The following is a 23955-nucleotide window of genomic DNA, read 5'->3' on the forward strand; positions in this document are numbered from 1 at the left end:
TATATAACAATGAATAGAAACATACTGTAGATTTAAAATATTAATATATTATTCAAATTATGAGTGATTTATGAAGTATATTAGGAATATCATCATACTCACTTTTCTCCCACTGTTTATAGACAATGAACCCACACACTACAGCCACCACCAACACCATCACTGCTCCAATGATCACACCTTTAACACCTGAAGAGTCACTGTATTCACAATCTGTAAACAAAAAGGTGTTTGTTTTACAATAAACCCCTGTAAGAACTGTAACTACTGTAAGAACAGTGGGATATTCTGAGTCTAATGGAGGACTCTCTCTACTCTTCAGTGTTTCTGGATTAAAATAAACCCCTGTAAGAACTGTAACTACTGTAAGAACAGTGGGATATTCTGAGTCTAATGAAGGACTCTCTCTACTCTTCAGTGTTTCTGGATTAAAATAAACCCCTGTAAGAGCTGTAACTACTGTAAGAACAGTGAGATATTCTGAGTCTAATGGAGGACACTCTACTCTTCAGTGTTTCTGGATTAAAATAAACCCCTGTAAGAGCTGTAACTACTGTAAGAACAGTGGGATATTCTGAGTCTAATGGAGGACACTCTACTCTTCAGTGTTTCTGGATTAAAATAAACCCCTGTAAAAACTGTAACTACTGTAAGAACAGTGGGATATTCTGAGTCTAATGGAGGACTCTCTACTCTTCAGTGTTTCTGGATTAAAATAAACCCCTGTAAGAACTGTAACTACTGTAAGAACAGTGGGATATTCTGAGTCTAATGGAGGACTCTACTCTTCAGTGTTTCTGGATTAAAATAAACCCCTGTAAGAACTGTAACTACTGTAAGAACAGTGGGATATTTTGAGTCTAATGGAAGACTCTCTACTCTTCAGTGTTTCTGGATTAAAATAAACCCCTGTAAGAACTGTAACTACTGTAAGAACAGTGGGATATTCTGAGTCTAATGGAGGACTCTCTACTCTTCAGTGTTTCTGGATTAAAATAAACCCCTGTAAGAACTGTAACTACTGTAAGAACAGTGGGATATTCTGAGTCTAATGGAGGACTCTCTACTCTTCAGTGTTTCTGGATTAAAATAAACCCCTGTAAGAACTGTAACTACTGTAAGAACAGTGGGATATTCTGAGTCTAATGGAGGACTCTCTACTCTTCAGTGTTTCTGGATTAAAATAAACCCCTGTAAGGACTGTAACTACTGTAAGAACAGTGGGATATTCTGAGTCTAATGGAGGACTCTCTCTACTCTTCAGTGTTAGTGGATAATCAAACGCAGATATTTACCCCAGGGTTTAATTATTGGTTTTTGAAGGGAGCTGTGTTCCACATAACAGTCGTATCCTGCTGCATCTTCCTCCTGGACGTCCACACTCTTCCTCAGCTGGTAGGTTCCATCACCATTGGGTCTGACTCCTGAGGATGTTAGTAGATGATCAGGGAGTGAAGTGGTGAATCTCCTCAGTCTCATCTTCAGGTCTTTGGGGTAGAAGCCCGTGGCCAGGCAGGTCAGGGTCAGTCTGCTGGACTCAGTCTGAGATTTCTTCACAAACACATACACATCTGGAACAGCTGCAGAGAGGAACAGTGTAAACACACAATGTGTTTCAGTCAGAATTCAGATCTATAAAAAGAGCTGGTGTTCTTACAGAAACAACACATGTTCCTCTGATCATGAAGAAGTCATCTTCACACTCACTTATGTACAGGCAAAAAAAAAAAAAAAAAAGAAAAAGGACAAGGTCGACTGTGAATACAGTATAAACACATTTAAATTTTAACCACTGAAACACATCGAACAAAATTTAAAAGTTTTGCAGGGACTGAATTCTACATTAGATAAATTAGAGCTCTACTCACACAGAAAATATTAGGATATTTTATTATACTTACTCAGGCTGGTATAAGTGGTACTGCATTTTGAATAAAACCCCAGCCACTTCACACAGTCCTCACATTTCTGATTAATAGCTTTCTGTAAATCTCCTTTTTCATTATTCCACCTCTTCTCCAGGTCACTGCTCTGAGAGGCTGAGACTGTCCACTTCCTCAGGGTCCAGTTATAAGAGATTAAATCTTCTCCATCGTAGTGAAGATCATTAAAGCAGTTTAAAGGTGAAACTGATCCGTCAGGAAGTGTTTCCCCCTCACAGCCGAGTCTCCACTGAAGAACATGACGCTCTGAAACAGAGGAGAACACAGTTCACCAGGAATCACCACCAGAATCTACACTGTATACACACCTGGTTACACACACTTACATTTACACACTCTTCCTGAACACACCGCTGCACATAGATATTGAAGACTCAGCGTAAAATGTACACACAGACACTGAACTAACTCTTCCTGAACATGATTTTATGAAGCACATAAATCCTCGCACATTCTGGGTAAAAAAAAAAAACACACACACACTTTCCTTTACTCTCCCCCCTCACTCACACATCTTTTATATTACAATGTAAACACACCGATGATTACTGTGGCTGTAACTAGGGGGTATTACAATGTAAACACACTGATGATCACTGTGGCAGTGACTAGGGGTATTACAATGTAAACACACTGATGATTACTGTGGCTGTAACTAGGGGGTATTACAATGTAAACACACTGATGATTACTGTGGCAGTGACTAGGGGTATTACAATGTAAACACACTGATGATTACTGTGGCTGTAACTAGGGGGTATTACAATGTAAACACACTGATGATCACTGTGGCAGTGACTAGGGGTATTACAATGTAAACACACCGATGATCACTGTGGCTGTAACTAGGGGTATTACAATGTAAACACACCGATGACCACTGTGGCTGTAACTAGGGGTATTACAATGTAAACACACCGATGATCACTGTGGCTGTAACTAGGGGGTATTACAATGTAAACACACCGATGATCACTGTGGCTGTAACTAGGGGGTATTACAATGTAAACACACCGATGATCACTGTGGCTGTAACTAGGGGGTATTACAATGTAAACACACCGATAATCACTGTGGCTGTAACTAGGGGGTATTACAATGTAAACACAACGATGATTACTGTGGCTGTAACTAGGGGTATTACAATGTAAACACACCGATGATTACTGTGGCTGTAACTAGGGGTATTACAATGTAAACACACCGATGATTACTGTGGCTGTAACTAGGGGTATTACAATGTAAACACACCGATGATTACTGTGGCTGTAACTAGAGGTATTACAATGTAAACACACCGATGATTACTGTGGCTGTAACTAGGGGTATTACAATGTAAACACACCGATGATTACTGTGGCTGTAACTAGGGGTATTACAATGTAAACACACCGATGATTGCTGTGGCTGTAACTAGGGGTATTACAATGTAAACACACCGATGATTGCTGTGGCTGTAACTAGGGGTATTACAATGTAAACACACCGATGATTACTGTGGCTGTAACTAGGGGTATTACAATGTAAACACACTGATGATTACTGTGGCAGTAACTAGGGGTATTACAATGTAAACACACCGATGATTACTGTGGCTGTAACTAGGGGTATTACAATGTAAACACACCGATGATTGCTGTGGCTGTAACTAGGGGTATTACAATGTAAACACACCGATGATTACTGTGGCTGTAACTAGGGGTATTACAATGTAAACACACTGATGATTACTGTGGCAGTAACTAGGGGTATTACAATGTAAACACACTGATGATTACTGTGGCTGTAACTAGGGGTATTACAATGTAAACACACTGATGATTACTGTGGCTGTAACTAAGGGTTTTACAATGTAAACACACCGATGATTACTGTGGCTGTAACTAGGGGTATTACAATGTAAACACATCGATGATTACTGTGGCTGTAACTAGGGGGTATTACAATGTAAACACACCGATGATCACTGTGGCAGTGACTAGGGGTATTACAATGTAAACACACTGATGATTACTGTGGCTGTAACTAGGGGGTATTACAATGTAAACACACTGATGATTACTGTGGCTGTAACTAGGGGTATTACAATGTAAACACACCGATGATTACTGTGGCAGTGACTAGGGGTATTACAATGTAAACACACTGATGATTACTGTGGCTGTAACTAGGGGGTATTACAATGTAAACACACTGATGATTACTGTGGCAGTGACTAGGGGTATTACAATGTAAACACACCGATGATTACTGTGGCTGTAACTAGGGGGTATTACAATGTAAACACACCGATGATCACTGTGGCAGTGACTAGGGGTATTACAATGTAAACACACCGATGATCACTGTGGCTGTAACTAGGGGTATTACAATGTAAACACACCGATGATCACTGTGGCTGTAACTAGGGGTATTACAATGTAAACACACCGATGATCACTGTGGCTGTAACTAGGGGTATTACAATGTAAACACACCGATGATCACTGTGGCTGTAACTAGGGGGTATTACAATGTAAACACACCGATGATCACTGTGGCTGTAACTAGGGGGTATTACAATGTAAACACAACGATGATTACTGTGGCTGTAACTAGGGGTATTACAATGTAAACACACCGGTGATTACTGTGGCTGTAACTAGGGGTATTACAATGTAAACACACCGATGATTACTGTGGCTGTAACTAGGGGTATTACAATGTAAACACACCAATGATTACTGTGGCTGTAACTAGGGGTATTACAATGTAAACACACCAATGATTACTGTGGCTGTAACTAGGGGTATTACAATGTAAACACACCGATGATTACTGTGGCTGTAACTAGAGGTATTACAATGTAAACACACCGATGATTACTGTGGCTGTAACTAGGGGTATTACAATGTAAACACACCGATGATTACTGTGGCTGTAACTAGGGGTATTACAATGTAAACACACCGATGATTGCTGTGGCTGTAACTAGGGGTATTACAATGTAAACACACCGATGATTACTGTGGCTGTAACTAGGGGTATTACAATGTAAACACACCGATGATTACTGTGGCTGTAACTAGGGGTATTACAATGTAAACACACCGATGATTACTGTGGCTGTAACTAGGGGTATTACAATGTAAACACACCAATGATTACTGTGGCTGTAACTAGGGGTATTACAATGTAAACACACCGATGATTACTGTGGCTGTAACTAGGGGTATTACAATGTAAACACAGCGATGATTACTGTGGCTGTAACTAGGGGTATTACAATGTAAACACACCGATGATTACTGTGGCTGTAACTAGGGGTATTACAATGTAAACACACCGATGATTACTGTGGCTGTAACTAGGGGTATTACAATGTAAACACACCGATGATTACTGTGGCTGTAACTAGGGGTATTACAATGTAAACACACCGATGATTACTGTGGCTGTAACTAGGGGTATTACAATGTAAACACACCGATGATTACTGTGGCTGTAACTAGGGGTATTACAATGTAAACACACCGATGATTACTGTGGCTGTAACTAGGGGTATTACAATGTAAACACACCGATGATTACTGTGGCTGTAACTAGGGGTATTACAATGTAAACACACCGATGATTACTGTGGCTGTAACTAGGGGTATTACAATGTAAACACACCGATGATTACTGTGGCTGTAACTAGGGGTATTACAATGTAAACACACCGATGATTACTGTGGCTGTAACTAGGGGTATTACAATGTAAACACACTGATGATTACTGTGGCTGTAACTAGGGGTATTACAATGTAAACACACTGATGATTACTGTGGCTGTAACTAGGGGTATTACAATGTAAACACACTGATGATTACTGTGGCTGTAACTAGGGGTATTACAATGTATACACACTGATGATTACTGTGGCTGTAACTAGGGGTATTACAATGTAAACACACTGATGATTACTGTGGCTGTAACTAGGGGTATTACAATGTAAACACACTGATGATTACTGTGGCTGTAACTAGGGTTATAACGATGCACACTGCTCATGATTCGATGTAATGTAATTCATGATTCATGATTGAATTCTCTCAAGATATATTATTCTCACTATTTGATTTAATTTAATCTGATTGCTGTGTTTCTGTGTTTATCGGAAGAGAGCTCAGTGCTCAGAGTCACAGCGCCCAAATCATCAGCTCTCAGTGCTTTTAGGTTTCAGTAGATTCAATAGTCTGAGCTCCTGCAGCTGGGATAAAACAGATCCAAATACAAAATATTTAAACATATTTGTGCGTTTTTAAACATAATCATATCCCTAGAAACCTTGAACCGCCTACATTTCAAATAGTTTAAGACTGAACTAAATGTGTGTTTAGGATGTTGTGAGAAGTAACAAGAGTAACTGAACAAGTAACTGAAGTAATAAGATGGGTTTCAGTTTAATATTTTGTTTCAGGAAAAAGGGAAAACACTAAATGTTGCCACACTTCAAAACACAACGGGGCATCCTCAGACTCCCCTTCCCCAGTGTCCTCTGCAGAATGGAAGCAGATGCAGTGCTAACAAGGGCAGGAGTGTGGTGTGGGATGTGAGTTTAAACAATAGCGACCTCTAAAGTTCAAACAATGCAACTGTATTAAAATGTGATATTTCTCACGATACACATTGTCACATTTGTGCATCTTACATTTTGTGATGTTGCTCGTTGCAACTCTCTCTTTAACTGGTGTTTTACAATAGTGTGTGTGTGTGTGTGTGTGTGTGTGTGTTAATAAATGTTTCTGTTGTGTGAAATAAATGTTCTGCGTTTTTGTATTCAAACACATTATTGCTGTTGATTTATTTAATAATTCAGAGAGACTAGAACACTTGCAGAACCCAGGTCAGTAACGTTACTGCTTTTAGACACTCTTGTTTTTAATCTAAAAAAGAACATTGGCTCAACTAAGAAATGTGTATTTTTTAATAATCATGGACAAGAAAACAATGCCTCAAACACTGCTAACAGCCACAGCAACAAATACTGGCTTCTATTTAACCACTGATACAATTGCAAATGTTTCATTCACTTTTTCCCTCCTGTTTCCACAGCTGTAATGCCCTTTCTGCCACCGGGGGTCGCAGAAGTTCTCTTTCTGATTCTCAGACACAGCATTCAACACAAAACACAAATTAGTAAAACACCTCTTCATCCATCAACAGCATGATGCAGGTAACAGCTGGCTGTGACAAATGTTCTGTAGTGACGGAGAGGTGTAATCTCAGTTAACTCTACTCTGTAACTCACTTCAGAACTGAATCTGAGGAGGGGTCTGTTCTGTTCTGTAGTGACGGAGAGGTGTAATCTCTGTTAACTCTACACTGTAACTCACTTCAGAACTGAATCTGAGGAGAGGTCTGTTCTGTTCTGTAGTGACGGAGAGGTTTAATCTCTGTTAACTCTACTCTGTAACTCACTTCAGAACTGAATCTGAGGAGAGGTCTGTTCTGTTCTGTAGTGACGGAGAGGTTTAATCTCTGTTAACTCTACTCTGTAACTCACTTCAGAACTGAATCTGAGGAGGGGTCTGTTCTGTTCTGTAGTGACGGAGAGGTTTAATCTCTGTTAACTCTACTCTGTAACTCACTTCAGAACTGAATCTGAGGAGGGGTCTGTTCTGTTCTGTAGTGACGGAGAGGTGTAATCTCTGTTAACTCTACACTGTAACTCACTTCAGAACTGAATCTGAGGAGAGGTCTGTTCTGTTCTGTAGTGACGGAGAGGTTTAATCTCTGTTAACTCTACTCTGTAACTCACTTCAGAACTGAATCTGAGGAGGGGTCTGTTCTGTTCTGTAGTGACGGAGAGGTTTAATCTCTGTTAACTCTACTCTGTAACTCACTTCAGAACTGAATCTGAGGAGGGGTCTGTTCTGTTCTGTAGTGACGGAGAGGTTTAATCTCTGTTAACTCTACTCTGTAACTCACTTCAGAACTGAATCTGAGGAGGGGTCTGTTCTGTTCTGTAGTGACGGAGAGGTGTAATCTCTGTTAACTCTACTCTAACTCACTTCAGAACTGAATCTGAGGAGAGGTCTGTTCTGTTCTGTAGTGACGGAGAGGTTTAATCTCTGTTAACTCTACTCTGTAACTCACTTCAGAACTGAATCTGAGGAGAGGTCTGTTCTGTTCTGTAGTGACGGAGAGGTTTAATCTCTGTTAACTCTACTCTGTAACTCACTTCAGAACTGAATCTGAGGAGAGGTCTGTTCTGTTCTGTAGTGACGGAGAAGTGTAATCTCTGTTAACTCTACACTGTAACTCACTTCAGAACTGAATCTGAGGAGAGGTCTGTTCTGTTCTGTAGTGACGGAGAAGTGTAATCTCTGTTAACTCTACACTGTAACTCACTTCAGAACTGAATCTGAGGAGAGGTCTGTTCTGTTCTGTAGTGACGGAGAGGTTTAATCTCTGTTAACTCTACTCTGTAACTCACTTCAGAACTGAATCTGAGGAGAGGTCTGTTCTGTTCTGTAGTGACGGAGAGGTGTAATCTCTGTTAACTCTACTCTGTAACTCACTTCAGAACTGAATCTGAGGAGAGGTCTGTTCTGTTCTGTAGTGACGGAGAGGTGTAATCTCTGTTAACTCTACTCTGTAACTCACTTCAGAACTGAATCTGAGGAGGGGTCTGTTCTGTTCTGTAGTGACGGAGAGGTTTAATCTCTGTTAACTCTACTCTGTAACTCACTTCAGAACTAAATCTGAGGAGGGGTCTGTTCTGTTCTGTAGTGACGGAGAGGTGTAATCTCTGTTAACTCTTTACTGTAACTCACTTCAGAACTGAATCTGAGGAGAGGTCTGTTCTGTTCTGTAGTGACGGAGAGGTTTAATCTCTGTTAACTCTACTCTGTAACTCACTTCAGAACTGAATCTGAGGAGGGGTCTGTTCTGTTCTGTAGTGACGGAGAGGTTTAATCTCTGTTAACTCTACACTGTAACTCACTTCAGAACTGAATCTGAGGAGAGGTCTGTTCTGTTCTGTAGTGACGGAGAGGTTTAATCTCTGTTAACTCTACTCTGTAACTCACTTCAGAACTGAATCTGAGGAGGGGTCTGTTCTGTTCTGTAGTGACGGAGAGGTTTAATCTCTGTTAACTCTACTCTGTAACTCACTTCAGAACTGAATCTGAGGAGAGGTCTGTTCTGTTCTGTAGTGACGGAGAGGTTTAATCTCTGTTAACTCTACTCTGTAACTCACTTCAGAACTGAATCTGAGGAGGGGTCTGTTCTGTTCTGTAGTGACGGAGAGGTTTAATCTCTGTTAACTCTACTCTGTAACTCACTTCAGAACTGAATCTGAGGAGGGGTCTGTTCTGTTCTGTAGTGACGGAGAGGTTTAATCTCTGTTAACTCTACACTGTAACTCACTTCAGAACTGAATCTGAGGAGGGGTCTGTTCTGTTCTGTAGTGACGGAGAGGTGTAATCTCTGTTAACTCTACTCTGTAACTCACTTCAGAACTGAATCTGAGGAGGGGTCTGTTCTGTTCTGTAGTGACGGAGAGGTTTAATCTCTGTTAACTCTACTCTGTAACTCACTTCAGAACTGAATCTGAGGAGAGGTCTGTTCTGTTCTGTAGTGACGGAGAGGTGTAATCTCTGTTAACTCTACTCTGTAACTCACTTCAGAACTGAATCTGAGGAGGGGTCTGTTCTGTTCTGTAGTGACGGAGAGGTTTAATCTCTGTTAACTCTACTCTGTAACTCACTTCAGAACTGAATCTGAGGAGGGGTCTGTTCTGTTCTGTAGTGACGGAGAGGTGTAATCTCTGTTAACTCTACTCTGTAACTCACTTCAGAACTGAATCTGAGGAGGGGTCTGTTCTGTTCTGTAGTGACGGAGAGGTTTAATCTCTGTTAACTCTACACTGTAACTCACTTCAGAACTGAATCTGAGGAGGGGTCTGTTCTGTTCTGTAGTGACGGAGAGGTTTAATCTCTGTTAACTCTACTCTGTAACTCACTTCAGAACTGAATCTGAGGAGGGGTCTGTTCTGTTCTGTAGTGACGGAGAAGTGTAATCTCTGTTAACTCTACTCTGTAACTCACTTCAGAACTGAATCTGAGGAGAGGTCTGTTCTGTTCTGTAGTGACGGAGAGGTGTAATCTCTGTTAACTCTACTCTGTAACTCACTTCAGAACTGAATCTGAGGAGGGGTCTGTTCTGTTCTGTAGTGACAGAGAGGTGTAATCTCTGTTGGACTGTGGGAGGAAACCCACGCGGACACGGGGAGAACACACCACACTCCTCACAGACAGTCAGCTAGAGCGGGAATCGAACCCACAACCTCCAGGTCCCTGGAGCTGTGTGACTGCGACACTACCTGCTGCACCACCATGCCGCCCTTTATTTAAATACGTTACTGTTATTAATTTATTTAATAATTCAGAAAGACTACAAAACATGCAGAACACAGGTCAGTAACGTTGCTGCTTTTAGACACACTGCTGATTTAAATCTACGAAAGAAAATTAGCTCAACTAATAAATGTTTGGTTTGACTAAATTTTTTTATTCTATCTTTTTATAATCCCTCACAAGAAAACAATGCCTCATACAGTGCCAACAGCCAACTGCTAACTCAACTGTTCTGAGTAAATCCCCAGTGAAGATGATGACAGTCTCCAGGAGGAGAGACCACTGTTAGTCGACTGTGGGCTGATGGAGTGTGTTGTGTTTATTCTGTGACTGAGATGAAGATGAAGAAATGAAGAGCTCTAATCAGAGCAGTGTGTGTAAATCTACAGACTCTTCTTCCTCTGAGAGGAGGACGTACATCTTTAAAAAGGAGAACAGCAGCAGTTTCTCACCTGACGGATTATGGCCAGAGAACGCCATCTGAATGATGAGGAACTCCTTTAAAAGTTTCCCATCGTACTTCAGCTTCTCAGTTCCTGTTCTCCACAGACTCTCCTCTATCTCCTTCACCCAGCTCTGTTTAGGAGTCCTGATACCGTCCCGACTGCTGTAGGAGTCCATCTGTGTGTCGTCCAGCAGAGTCTCTACACTGAACTGGTAGATGTTATTCACAGAGAGGTCTGACTGGACGATGAAGAGGTAAAACAGAGAGTGTTCATCTGTGGGAAATAAATAAAACCCATGAAGCAATGACTAAATTAAACACACAGAAGATAATGAATGTAAATCAATCAGAGATAAAGATCTGATCAGTTTCTCATCTGAGCTACAAGTGTCCTCTGGAGAAAACAAGGAAATTAAATGAAATGAGGAGCTGTGTTTTCTGGAGAAATGGAGATCCCTCCAACATCTGGAGAGAGTCAGAGTGGTGTCTGTGATCCACAAATAAAACCAGCTCTTACTGCAGCAAAGAGAAACACTCTCCTGATTAGCAGCATTTTCAGAAGAAACACTGCTTTAGCTGTGGACAGCTCCATCCATCGTATTCTGTTTGTGTTCAACTTTCATTTAAAAATTAGAAGAAAAAAAACATGAAAATCATATAAAAATAAATTAATTAATTTATTTTTTTTATTTGAAAATAGTTTATAAATCTACTGTACACTGCCAATTACCTACAAAGCTGAATGCATTCTGTTACATTTGTATTAGATAATTCATTTCTATTTTATTTTCAATTACACTGCAACTCTGAAATGGATCAAGCGAAAAAAAGAAGAAGATTTTAAAGCACATATTTTATGTTTGTATCTGGACTGATGAGCAAAACACCAGTTAATTTAAAATCAAATCCACAACACAATGAAGAGTGGAACAAGTGAAGGGTGTAAATCCACTGTAAAGTAGAGACCTGTAAATCTAGTCCTAGTGACTGTATCAACATGATTTTTATTGTAGGGACTGAGGAGAGACTCTAGTGTCTCACACACACTGTAAACTCTTCTTACTCTGTATTACATTCACACACCACCAGCAGAGACTGTAGTTACTGTTCTGTCAGTTCACCTCAGAACACACACACAGCCTGAGACAGGGCGAGTGACACCAAGGAGGATTACATTAGAGTTCAGAGCTCAACAAGGAACCGTTCTTCAAAGTTTTACTTTAACTGCAGTGTGCTGCACATCTTCATTTTAAACACGGACTAACAGATCTGCTGTGGTTCCCCAGGAGAATCTCCAGTGAAACCCTGGACTTACTGTTAATTCTGACTGTGCTCAGTGACGGAGAAACACTACACACATCAACACACACAACAACACACACAGAGCTCCAGACACACACTGAAGGACACTAGATAACGACAGAGGCCTGGAATTCACTCAGAAGAGACTCCTGACAAAGAGAGGGTTTTTACCTGATAAAGGAGTGACTGTGTGAATAAGAGAGAGATGACGTAATGAACACAGCGAAGGAAACACATGGAAACCAGGAACAGAGGAAAGACACAGAGAAAATGAACACAGCAAGTGCAGGACACACTGAGTATAGAAAGCTACTGCTGAGGTGAGTTACCATTTTAATAAACAAAAGCAGTAAACATTAATGCACACAGGAACAGAAGACTGTAAAACCTCAAAACAAAACTACAATGAACAGAGGCTAGGGGCCAAGCGCACAAAGACTAAGGGCTAAATGCATAAAGGCTTGGGGCCAAGCGCACAAAGACTAAGGGCTAAATGCATAAAGGCTTGGGGCCAAGCGCACAAAGACTAAGGGCTAAACACACAAAGGCTAGGGGCCAAGCGCACAAAGACTAAGGGCTAAACACACAAAGGCTCGGGGCCAAGCGCACAAAGACTAAGGGCTAAACGAACAGAGGCTAGGGGCCAAGCGCACAAAGACTAAGGGCTAAACACACAAAGGCTAGGGGCCAAGCGCACAAAGACTAAGGGCTAAACACACAAAGGCTCGGGGCCAAGGACACAAAGGCTAAGGGCTAAACACACAAAGGCTCGGGGCCAAGGACACAAAGGCTAAGGGCTAAACACACAAAGGCTCGGGGCCAAGCGCACAAAGACTAAGGGCTAAACACACAAAGGCTAGGGGCCAAGCGCACAAAGACTAAGGGCTAAACACACAAAGGCTCAGGGCCAAGCGCACAAAGACTAAGGGCTAAACACACAAAGGCTAGGGGCCAAGCGCACAAAGACTAAGGGCTAAACACACAAAGGCTAGGGGCCAAGCGCACAAAGACTAAGGGCTAAACACACAAAGGCTCAGGGCCAAGCGCACAAAGACTAAGGGCTAAACACACAAAGACTAAGGGCTAAACACACAAAGACTAAGGGCTAAACACACAAAGACTAAGGGCCAAGGGCACAAAGACTAAGGGCTAAACGCACAAAGACTAAGGGCTAAACACACAAATGTTAGGGGCCAAGCGCACAAAGACTAAGGGCTAAACACACAAAGGCTCTGGGCCAAGCACACAAAGACTAAGGGTTAAACGCACAAAGACTAAGGGCTAAACACAGAGGCTAGGGGCCAAGCGCACAAAGACTAAGGGCTAAACCCACAAAGGCTAGGGGCCAAGACACAAGAAACACGAGGGAGGAGTAATCACATGACTAGAGGAAACATGAGGGCAGGAAAAAATTACATGACAATCAACAACCAGGAACCAAAACTGAACAGAACACAGCACAGAACCAAACTGAACAGACTAAACCCAAGCTGTAGGGTTTTTAAGTGGAAGAGTAGAACTCTTTAGGGTGGATATTTGCTGTGGCCAAGCAGGAGGAAATTCTTTAAAATCCCTGTTGTATTTCAGTATTATTCATTTACCTGTGTGCACTATTGCTGAATGTGCCATGTGTTCAGTTTATTACGAAGCATAAATCAGACTAAATCAACACTCTCAGAAAAACCCTGCCCCTGTTGTGGTACCACCATGGACACATATAATGTTCATTAGTCAGGGTACAATTCTGTATTAACTGTAGATTTTAAAGTTATGTTGATTTCATACGCCCCATTGTACCTCCAGGACTTGTATTATGTTCTTTTATTTTACACAGCTCAATCCACCTTATTTTCAGTGCTCTTAGAGTGAGAGAGAGTTCTAACTGCTAATACTCAGTGTGGCAGCAGCATGTGTTTTATTTTTCACAGTGAATTTGCAGTTACTTCCAAATTCAGGTGGGATTAAATTAGCTCCACTGTTTTATTTCCATCCAGATGTTTAATTTTTTTTTTTTTTTTTTGTTCATTCATCATTTTATTATCTGTAACCCTTATCCAGTTCAGGGTCACACCCTGGAGGGGGCTCCAGTCCTTCACAGGGCAACACACACACACACACACACACATTCACTCACACACTCACACCTACGGACACTTTTGAGTCTCCAATCCACCTACCAACGTGTGTTTTTGAACTGTGGGAGGAAACCGGAGCACCCGGAGGAAACACACACAGACACAGGGAGAACACACCACACTCCTCACAGACAGTCACCCGGTGGAAACCCACGCAGACACAGGGAGAACACACCACACTCCTCACAGACAGTCACCCGGTGGAAACCCACGCAGACACAGGGAGAACACACCACACTCCTCACAGACAGTCACCCAGAGGAAACCCACGCAGACACAGGGAGAACACACCACACTCCTCACAGACAGTCACCCAGAGGAAACCCACACAGACACAGGGAGAACACACCACACTCCTCACAGACAGTCACCCGGAGGAAACCCACGCAGACACAGAGAGAACACACCACACTCCTCACAGACAGTCACCCGGAGGAAACCCACGCAGACACAGGGAGAACACACCACACTCCTCACAGACAGTCACCCGGAGGAAACCCACGCAGACACAGGGAGAACACACCACACTCCTCACAGACAGTCACCCGGAGGAAACCCACGCAGACACAGGGAGAACACACCACACTCCTCACAGACAGTCACTCGGAGGAAACCCACGCAGACACAGGGAGAACACACCACACTCCTCACAGACAGTCACCCGGAGGAAGCCCACACAGACACAGGGAGAACACACCACACTCCTCACAGACAGTCACCCGGAGGAAGCCCACACAGACACAGGGAGAACACACCACACTCCTCACAGACAGTCACCCAGAGGAAACCCACGCAGACACAGAGAGAACACACCACACTCCTCACAGACAGTCACCCGGAGGAAACCCACGCAGACACAGGGAGAACACACCACACTCCTCACAGACAGTCACCCGGAGGAAGCCCACACAGACACAGGGAGAACACACCACACTGTGTTATGTCTGGCCTTTTCTTTGTGTTATGTCTTTTGTGTAGTGATCGACCGTTAAGGGTTTTTTGATGGCCGATGCCGATGCTGATATTTAGACAGCTGTAGTGGCCGATATGTAAAGCCCATATTCCCATTCCTCAGGCAGTGAATAAACTAGAGGCATTATCATGATTTATTTTAACATAAACATTCAAATTTGTAAAAGAAACCATTTAGAGTCCTGAAATATATATGAAGTGGTCTTAGAAGCTTAGAAAACCACAAAAAAATCAAACATGTAGGTGCTTGTCTTATTTTTGAAAACAAAAAATAAAAAACATTTGAAGAGTTCATGAGTCCTGTTACATTTTTAAAATAAACTTTTTAAAATTGTGTCTACTTTCATCAGGTAAAATTTGGAGTTGATACCTCCTACTGATCTGAAGTTACTGAAGCTGGAGCAGACAGTGGACAGATGGCCTCTCCAAGTGTCTCTTTAGACCCCAAGCTCTCCATAAGGAAAATGATTACTTTTACTGCAGTAATACAGTGTATAGATCTGATCTAGACCTAATGTCAACATCTCAGTGTTTCTCTTTACTTTTTGTGAGAAACTCGTCTCCTGTCCCTCACCAAGCGCCCATTGACCCCTCACCAAACAGTAAAAACCCTTAGTTATGGTGTGTTTTATTCTGATTACTGAGTTTATTTCTGATGTTTACACTTGTTTCTCACTGAGTACAGCGTTCCTTTAAACGACTGATGTGTGTAGTGTATATTGGTTTTTTTTTTTATCATACACCGTGATACCTATGTGAATATATATTTGAAATATATATTTATATATTGTGTTTATAGCATTGACCTTATTCAAACTCTTATAATTACTGATTATTTGACTAATGATAGCAATTAAAGTTTATAATTGGCTTAAACAATTAAAACGTTACTAATTAGTTTGAGAATGAATAATAGTCAAGCTAAGTGAGTTCTTCAGGATTTTCAGGAATTTTAATGAACAAACTGTACACACTGTAATTTCAAATAATGAAAGTTTTATTAATAAGAGGAAAGATATTTAATTAACATAGCATAACCTTGTAATCTCACGGCATCAACGCAGGGGAAACCGATTTGACTTTAAAGATGAGCTAGGCACTCTGTCTGTTTAGGCTTGTGACTAAAGTGTTGCTAACTGAGGTTTAATTGATACAAAAATTTTTCAAGAGACTTGATTCAATTTTCAGCTCTGGGAATGCGTAGGTTTAGCTTACTTTTTCGTCGATTCTCACCACTCGTTGGGTACAGAGGCTCTCTGAGGTCCTGGGAGTGAAGGCGTCTCACTTAGTTTCGCGGTTCTTCGCGGAAGTTTCCAGGCTGAGTCAGCGTGGAGGTCTTTCTTCGTCGGTTGAGTCGCCTCGGGCGTACTCGGAGCGTGATGACGCAGGCGGCAGGATCCTCTCTTTGGCTCACTGTCCTGAGCAGGAGGGTCCAACCATATGGACGTTTTGGACGAAAAGTTTCGCTAGTTACTGCAGATCCAGAACTGAAAATCGATTCAATAGACTTGCTTATTCTACGACTTTCTTCTATCTCGGCGGTGTTTCTTACTCTGGCCACGAATAAGTTCACCTGCTTTGATCAGTCGTGAGATTAAACTTAGATTGGGCGATAAAACATAAACACGATTAAAAGAAAAGAGATATTCAAATCACCCGACGTGTTAGTAAGGCTTCATACTCTAGCTAATTCAAGACGTCTCTTGTGAGCTTTGGTGAAGTCTTTTAAGGTTCTTCTTTGTTTTCGTTCGTCGGCGTGAAGAGGAGAAAGCGTCTCGCTTGGAGAGGTTTGGAGCTTGAAGAGATGAAACAAAGAGACCGCGTGCAGGCGTTCAGAGCGGAAGTGAAGTTAAGAGTCAGAGAGAAAAAGAGCGAGTTGAGCTGAGTTGAGTTTCCGATCTTCTGAGCTGAACCGCTGAGCTGCACTGCACTGCACGGGCGAACTGCTCTCTGAACTGTTTTGTTCTCTCAACTGATCTGTGTGCCGAGCTGAACTTCTTTTCAAAGCCAGCGCGGTCACGCCCTATTGGGAGGTGTCTTTTCTTTGATTGGGTGGCGAGTCCGAGGCTCACGTGATCGACTTCATGAGACAGGAAAGGGGGAAGGCTGAATCAGAGATTTAAACAATAAGTAATAGAAATTTCGCGTATTGAAATTTCTTATACATGTTAGTAATATACAACAATGAGCATCCTGGATTATTAATATCAAACATTTACATAAGATTTCATCTTGGGTACGTTGTGTTTACGTCCCATTCACAATATCGTTTTTAGAAGGTATTAATTCGTTTTTCTAATCAGAGACAGAAACTTCCTTTCATGATAAAAACAGTAATACACATCATTTCATTAGAAGGTGGACGTTCATCGTAGGACACAGAGAGTGACATTTATACATATTGCATAGACATACTTATTAAAATTTTATTAAGTCCATCATGTATTTAGACGGCCTTAGGCGAGACGTGATTTCGCAAACGTCCACCTGGGGTCGCTGTTGGTCCATGCCGTTGGTTCGGTGCGGATGAGTCAACGGGGGTTCAAACCGAGGTCACCCCTTCTAACCATCTGCTGATTCCCGTGGGAGATAACGAGAGACATTGAGGTGCCACTTCGTCATAAAACGGGATTATAACTCCCCCCTTTGTTTGAGGTTCCTGTTTCTTAGAAGCATTGTAAAATTTGTTATCTCTAAATTTCCGAAGAGAGGAAGGGGGTCGGGGGCCAGGTGTCCTGGCCCGTCTTTTGATGTTTAGATCTTATGTGCGTGCGTGTGTGTGGGGGCTGCAGGGTCTTTGCACCCCCGCGGTTTGTGGAATGTGGATTCTGTCGCAGACAGAAGGTCCTGGTCAGAATGGAAAAGTTTTAATTCAAAACTTTTCCTTTCTTCATCTCGTTATCCGATCCATACTCCACTACATGTGTTAAAAGGCGAGAGCTGCACTCTGACTGGCTGTAGAGCGAGGCAACCTCCTCCACAGCCCTACTACATTTAAATGTCCTCAGTGGGGAAATGTAACTAGTAAAAGACATCTAAGGTTTGAAACGTTTATTGACTTGATTATTGTTTGTGGAGCTTGTGGCTGTTAAACAGAACCGTGTGAGTCTCTCTCGCTGTGTCTGGGTCTGTTAGGAGCTGAAAACATGCGCTCTGCTGTGTGTTTGTCCCTCCTCCTTGGGTGCACATCGCCATAACTCTGCCCCTGATTGGTCTACATATTTGATTGACATGTCGTTGGAAAGCTGAGTCTATTCTACGCAGCAGCCATGGGGATCATATTTTAATTATTTTCTGAAAAGGCGTACTATTTTTTCGGCCAGCACTCGACACAAACATGAGAATTACTCAGGAACGGTTTGATGGAGAGACTCAGATTTAGTCTCGTTTTGAAGGGCACTATCTAAGGTAAGCGCTGCTGTGCTCACTCTGTGTGTGAGCCGCTTGTGTTGCTCTTCAGGCTTCGAGACGCAGAGGTTTGTCATCGATGAGAAAGTTTGGATTATCTTATTTTTTCAGCTTTAATTCCATAGTCCTACATTTTAGTGTATATCCTCGTGATCCTGAGAATCTGACCGTTCGATTGGTGTATGATACGTACACATTACTCAAATATGGCAAGGTATATTTCGACCAAAAATACTTATCAGTGGATTCTATATAAAATGACTAAATCAATGAAAATCAGTGACTTTAAGATTTAATTTGGTTCATTAACTGTCGACTTTGGACCTGTAGTACTTGAGACATACTGACGGATATAACACTGAGGGATATTTTTTATAGGCGCCGCTGACCAATGAGTGAAATAAGAGACTAAATAATGCTGGGTTTCTAGGTTACAACCATCCACTCAGTCGTTTATGATGCAGATTATTGAGTGTATGTTACAAAGATCTGCCAGTAATAAATAGTGAGAGCTGAAGAAGAGAAAATAATTCATACTGTTTTCTCTGATGAGACACATGCAGCTACAGGTTGGAGGCTTGTACTCGTGTACTTGTGCTCAATGATGTCTGTCTGTAAGATGGCAAAATGAACACAAGGGGCGCTCTAACAGCCAGAATGATGGAGCTGCCCACAGCATTGCCTGGTTTCTGTTATGTGTTATGCCTCTTCTTTGTGTCCCCCTCCCTCTGGATGATGCTCTGAGGATGTAGCTGAGACTCAGTGTTTCTGTCTGTGTGGTGTATTGAGATCTTTCTCACTTCTTTTAACTCATTACGAACGTGTTTCTAAATACGGTGGATAAGAAAAGGACAGTGTTTAGTGGCGATTGGCCTAGAGACAAACAGGGCCCCCATCAGATCATTTATAAACAAGTCCATTTCTAATAACCTAGAAACACAAATCTAAGTCAGTAATGGACTCACCATAAGAACCCCTCCTTGCACTGTGGCTCCTGTCTGTATTAACTGTAGAGAAAATAGAAACAATGTGTTAGACAGAACCTTACACATTACACTAATAACTCTACTGATGAACTAACTGAATTACATTATATATTATAACATATATATTATTATTATAGCAGCTGTCCTTCACACTGTGTGTACATTTCATGATGAATGACCAATAGAATTGCTCCAAAATCAGTCTAAATAATATCTTATCACATTCACTTCCTTTACAGGAGAAGGAAAAAACCTTCTTAACTTTCAAAGTTACTATTTTGGGAGATACATTTTTTCCATTGACCGCGACCCTGAATTGGATGAATGGTTACATACATATAATGAATGAATGAATGAATTTTTTCCATTGGACAGCAACAATATTTATTCATAAGAATATATTCAACATTATTCAATGGAAATATTCCCTTATCCTTTTTCATGGTCTGGTGGGTCTTTGGGATTAAAACAGCGTTCCATAGAACACGTGCGTTAACACGTTATTGAAAATTTATGTGTTAACATGTAAAATTATGTCGTGATAACGGGACCAAAATTGACACGTTTATACGCTTCTTAAGGTTTTCGCCAATGGGAGGCCTCAAATCCGGGCGTATTTACATATTCATGATATGATTTACATCACACACTGTAACTGACACGAAACATAAATCCTTTGTGAACGTAGTCCCTAAGTTTCATCTGAATTATTAGTGACAGTGAGCTAAGCGCTGACCTATAGCTAATTTGAGCCCTACGTGAGCAGTGTGAAGACAGCAATACTAGTAAACTGATCCCCATAGCAACTGGAAGTTTATTTTTCACAATAAAAAACGGTGTTTAATACCTTAAAATTTATAAACATGCATATTATTATATAACTTCATTCATAACATGCTCTAAAACTTTTTAGAATTTTATATCAAACAAACATCACTATTCTCTCACACTGTGTGACACATACTGAGGCATAATTCATTCACATTGATAAATTATGTGCATCCTTTTAATGGTATACTGATAAACACTACAGTGTCAACACAAACCCATAGTGAAATTAATTTTCCAGATCCTCCTCTTTCTGTAAACATGTATAATGTGTTTAACGATACATTAATTTACTCATGTGTTATTTATGTGTACATACTTTATATATATATATATATACACATTAAAAACGTGAGAGGTTAAATCTCCTTCAAAATGGAATTGAACAAAAAAATCTTAATCAAAAAGGGCTTTTTTTCAGCAGTAAATTCTGTGGTGGTTGAAGTGAGGGTTTATGTATGTGTATGTGTGTGTGCGCTTTTAAACGTATTTATATATGTATAATGTTTATACAAAGTCTCATAAAAACATTGTTCAGAACATTAAACACTGGATTTTTTTCCGTTATTTGGTAAGTTAAGGCTTTATATTGTTTCAGCAATAACACCATACACCAGTAGGTGACAGTATAGAATCATGATCCACTTAATACACAAACTTAACGTGTTAACACCTTCATAACGCTTTAACACGTAAATACCTTAGAGTGTTAACACGAAATTATACGCTACGTGTAAACACGGAGAATCCAACACGTTTAGAGACCAACGGCGTTCAACAGTAAAATGGAGTCCAGATGACGGCAGTAAAATGGAGTCGAGGCGACTTCAGTGAACTGTTCCTCTCCCACTAAAGACAGACCTTCTGAGCAGAAAACACCAAGAGCTGGAACTCACTTTGTTCTAACTTCATTTAAACACAACACACTCTCTATATCAACTATGAGATTGGTTTAAATTTAACCTGTGATTATTTTATTAAACTGTAACATTTCCGACTCTTTTCACAGGTTTAGTTTCACTTTAGAAACGGCGGATTCATTCAGAGAAAAACTCACCTCCGAGAACTGGGAGAAATATAAAGAGCAGTAACCTACACAGTGGATCAGACCCCATGGTCAACTCCTAAATACTCCGCAGATGTGGTCCGTATTTATTTAAAGATTGTGTTCCTTTATTCGTCCTCTGGCGAGTTCAGTCCAAACTCTGCCCGCCGTCAGTTTAAAACTTCCTTCGTTTCCTCTTTCAGAGCGAAGAGCGCGTCACTGGAGAAGCTTCTCTCTGTAGCCTCCTTACGTCAGACGCCACGCCCGGGTTCAGCACTATGTCCTGTGTCCGAAACTGTGCCCTATTCACTTTGTAGGGCACTATTTTGAGGTAGTGTTCCAAAATCATTCACTACCCTCCTGTATTCGAATACGGCTCACATTCCCCCCGTGAGACGAACATTTCAAAGGGGAAACAGAAGTTAACTGAAGAAGTACACCGCCCTGATGTGGTGTAAATAAAAATAATTAGTTTGAAAGTCAGTTATTAAACTCTTTGTTATATTGTTGTCTGTGTTTTGCTCGATACACGAGTGGCATATAATATGTAAATATAAACGAGTAGAATCGTAGATAAATATCGTTACAGTGTGTAGTGGGGCACATATTGTATGTGATGTCAGGTGCTGTTTTGTTGACCTGGTTGTACGTTCAGTTCTGTTTATCTTTTCATTATTTTCATGAATATCAGGGGATTCACCAGTGTGCAGTGATGACTGGTGTTTATTGTGACCAGACGTCCTCTCTTCGCCGGAAATGTCCTCTTTTCGGGACCTAAAAAATGCGTCCGGCCGGGATTTTGCCCTCCGCAGTCTTTCCCCGTCCCAATTCTTACAAAAAAACCCTAATTTCTTTCTTGAAGTGTGCACTTCGATGACGTATGGTGACGTTGTTGTAGGTGAGTAAAAGGTTCGCGCAGGTATCAAGGGTTCAAGAGCTTGGAGCTCAGAGCAGAAATGGGACACACTTCGCCACGTGCACCTTCTTGTGTTTACATCACTTTCAGCCGAGCTCCACATCACAGTGTTTTACTGGAGCCTCCAACAGAAATGTGTTGAAAGTTGTCAAGGTAATTTTTCATAGTCTCTTCTTCGTATTTGGAAGCGTTTCACCTTCTGCTCTATATTAAAAAAAAATGTTAGTCGTCACTTCTGTCCCTATTACGACACAAATACACGGACACACACCTGACCGTTACTGATCTTCTGACGAGTTTATCAAGTTACATCTTGTTTCTGTTTAACATTAACTTTAGAAGAAAACAGGCCAACTCTCCGGATCATTAAATACGGACCAGAGGAGAGACTGAGTTATAGCTCTCAAATACAGGACGTTTTATCAGACAGACCTTATAGAACATGAAAAATAAGTGTTTTACATAAATGTCTGGATCCCAGTGATGCTCTGATCATTTATGAAGTCTTTATCCAGTTCAGGGTCGCGGTGGGTCCAGAGCCTACCTGGAATCTTTGGGCGCAAGGCGGGAATACACCCTGGAGGGGGCAATTACAAAAATATTATTTTATTATTTTTGTTTAGGGCCAGGGTGGCATGGTGGTGCAGCAGGTAGTGTCGCAGTCACACAGCTCCAGGGATCTGGAGGTTGTGGGTTCAATTCCCACTCCGGGTGACTGTCTGTGAGGAGTGTGGTGTGTTCTCCCTGTGTCTGCGTGGGTTTCCTCCGGGTGACTGTCTGTGAGGAGTGTGGTGTGTTCTCCCTGTGTCTGCGTGGGTTTCCTCCAGGTGACTGTCTGTGAGGAGTGTGGTGTGTTCTCCCTGTGTCTGCGTGGGTTTCCTCCGGGTGACTGTCTGTGAGGAGTGTGGTGTGTTCTCTCTGTGTCTGCATCGGTTTCCTCTGGGTGCTCCGGTTTCCTCCTACAGTCTAAAAAACACACGTTGGTAGGTGGATTGGCAACTCAAAAGTGTCCGTAGGTGAGAGTGAATGTGTGTGTGTCTGTGTTGCCCTGTGAAGGACTGGCACCCTCTCCAGGGTGTATTCCTGCATTGCACCCAATGATTCCAGGTAGGCTCTGGACCCACCGCGACCCTGAACTGGATAAGGGTTACAGACAATGAATGAATGAATGTTTAGGGCCAAATGTTGAATGAAAAGGAATCTGTCCAAAAATACATTTGTTGTTTATCTTGTTAACGAGTATCTGTTTATGTATTAAATTTCAGCAGCATAGTTGCATGGTTATGGAAGCATTTGTGCTGCCTCCCTGCCCCATGTGTCCTCTCTTTTGAAAACTCAAATATGGTCACCCTACTGTTGTTACAGATAATTTTGTGTGTTTTTTCTTGGTGCAGAGTCAGTTCTTTTTTCTTATTGAAACGTATTAAATTTTAAATGATATTTTTCATCTTGCGGGTGGGATTCTTTAAAAGTAACAACTGTACTGTAAGCAGAAGAATTAAAGTTTCTGTGAACACTAACTTTAAATCATGCTTTTTTTCTGCTAGAGATACACTTCTATGTAAACATTCACTGAAATAATTCTATAAA

The 23955-nt window shown here is 41.4% G+C and overlaps 1 protein-coding gene across 1 annotated transcript; it reads right to left on the bottom strand.

Moving 5' to 3' along the window:
• Positions 1–1266: 1266 nt before the first annotated feature.
• LOC136694885 (zinc-alpha-2-glycoprotein-like) lies at positions 1267–21528 on the bottom strand. The gene is made up of 5 exons (XM_066668713.1): positions 21462–21528; positions 19556–19597; positions 10781–11047; positions 1902–2189; positions 1267–1580 (listed from the first exon to the last, which is right to left on the bottom strand). The coding sequence occupies exons 1-5, from the start codon at positions 21517–21519 to the stop codon at positions 1267–1269; spliced, it is 969 nt and encodes a 322-aa protein (XP_066524810.1). The 5' UTR covers positions 21520–21528.
• Between the last annotated feature and the right edge of the window lie 2427 nt (positions 21529–23955).

Source organism: Hoplias malabaricus, chromosome 4 (genome assembly GCF_029633855.1).
Source record: "Hoplias malabaricus isolate fHopMal1 chromosome 4, fHopMal1.hap1, whole genome shotgun sequence".
NCBI classification, from domain to species: Eukaryota; Metazoa; Chordata; class Actinopteri; order Characiformes; family Erythrinidae; genus Hoplias; species Hoplias malabaricus.

Coding starts and splice junctions, on each gene's coding strand:
- LOC136694885 (XM_066668713.1), bottom strand. CDS start 21,519: ATGGGGTCTGATCCACTGTGTAGGTTACTGCTCTTTATATTTCTCCCA. Junction 19,598..21,461: donor ATTTCTCCCAGTTCTCGGAG/GTGAGTTTTTCT, acceptor TTTTCTCTACAG/TTAATACAGACAGGAGCCAC. Junction 1,581..1,901: donor TACCACTTATACCAGCCTGA/GTAAGTATAATA, acceptor TCCTCTCTGCAG/CTGTTCCAGATGTGTATGTG.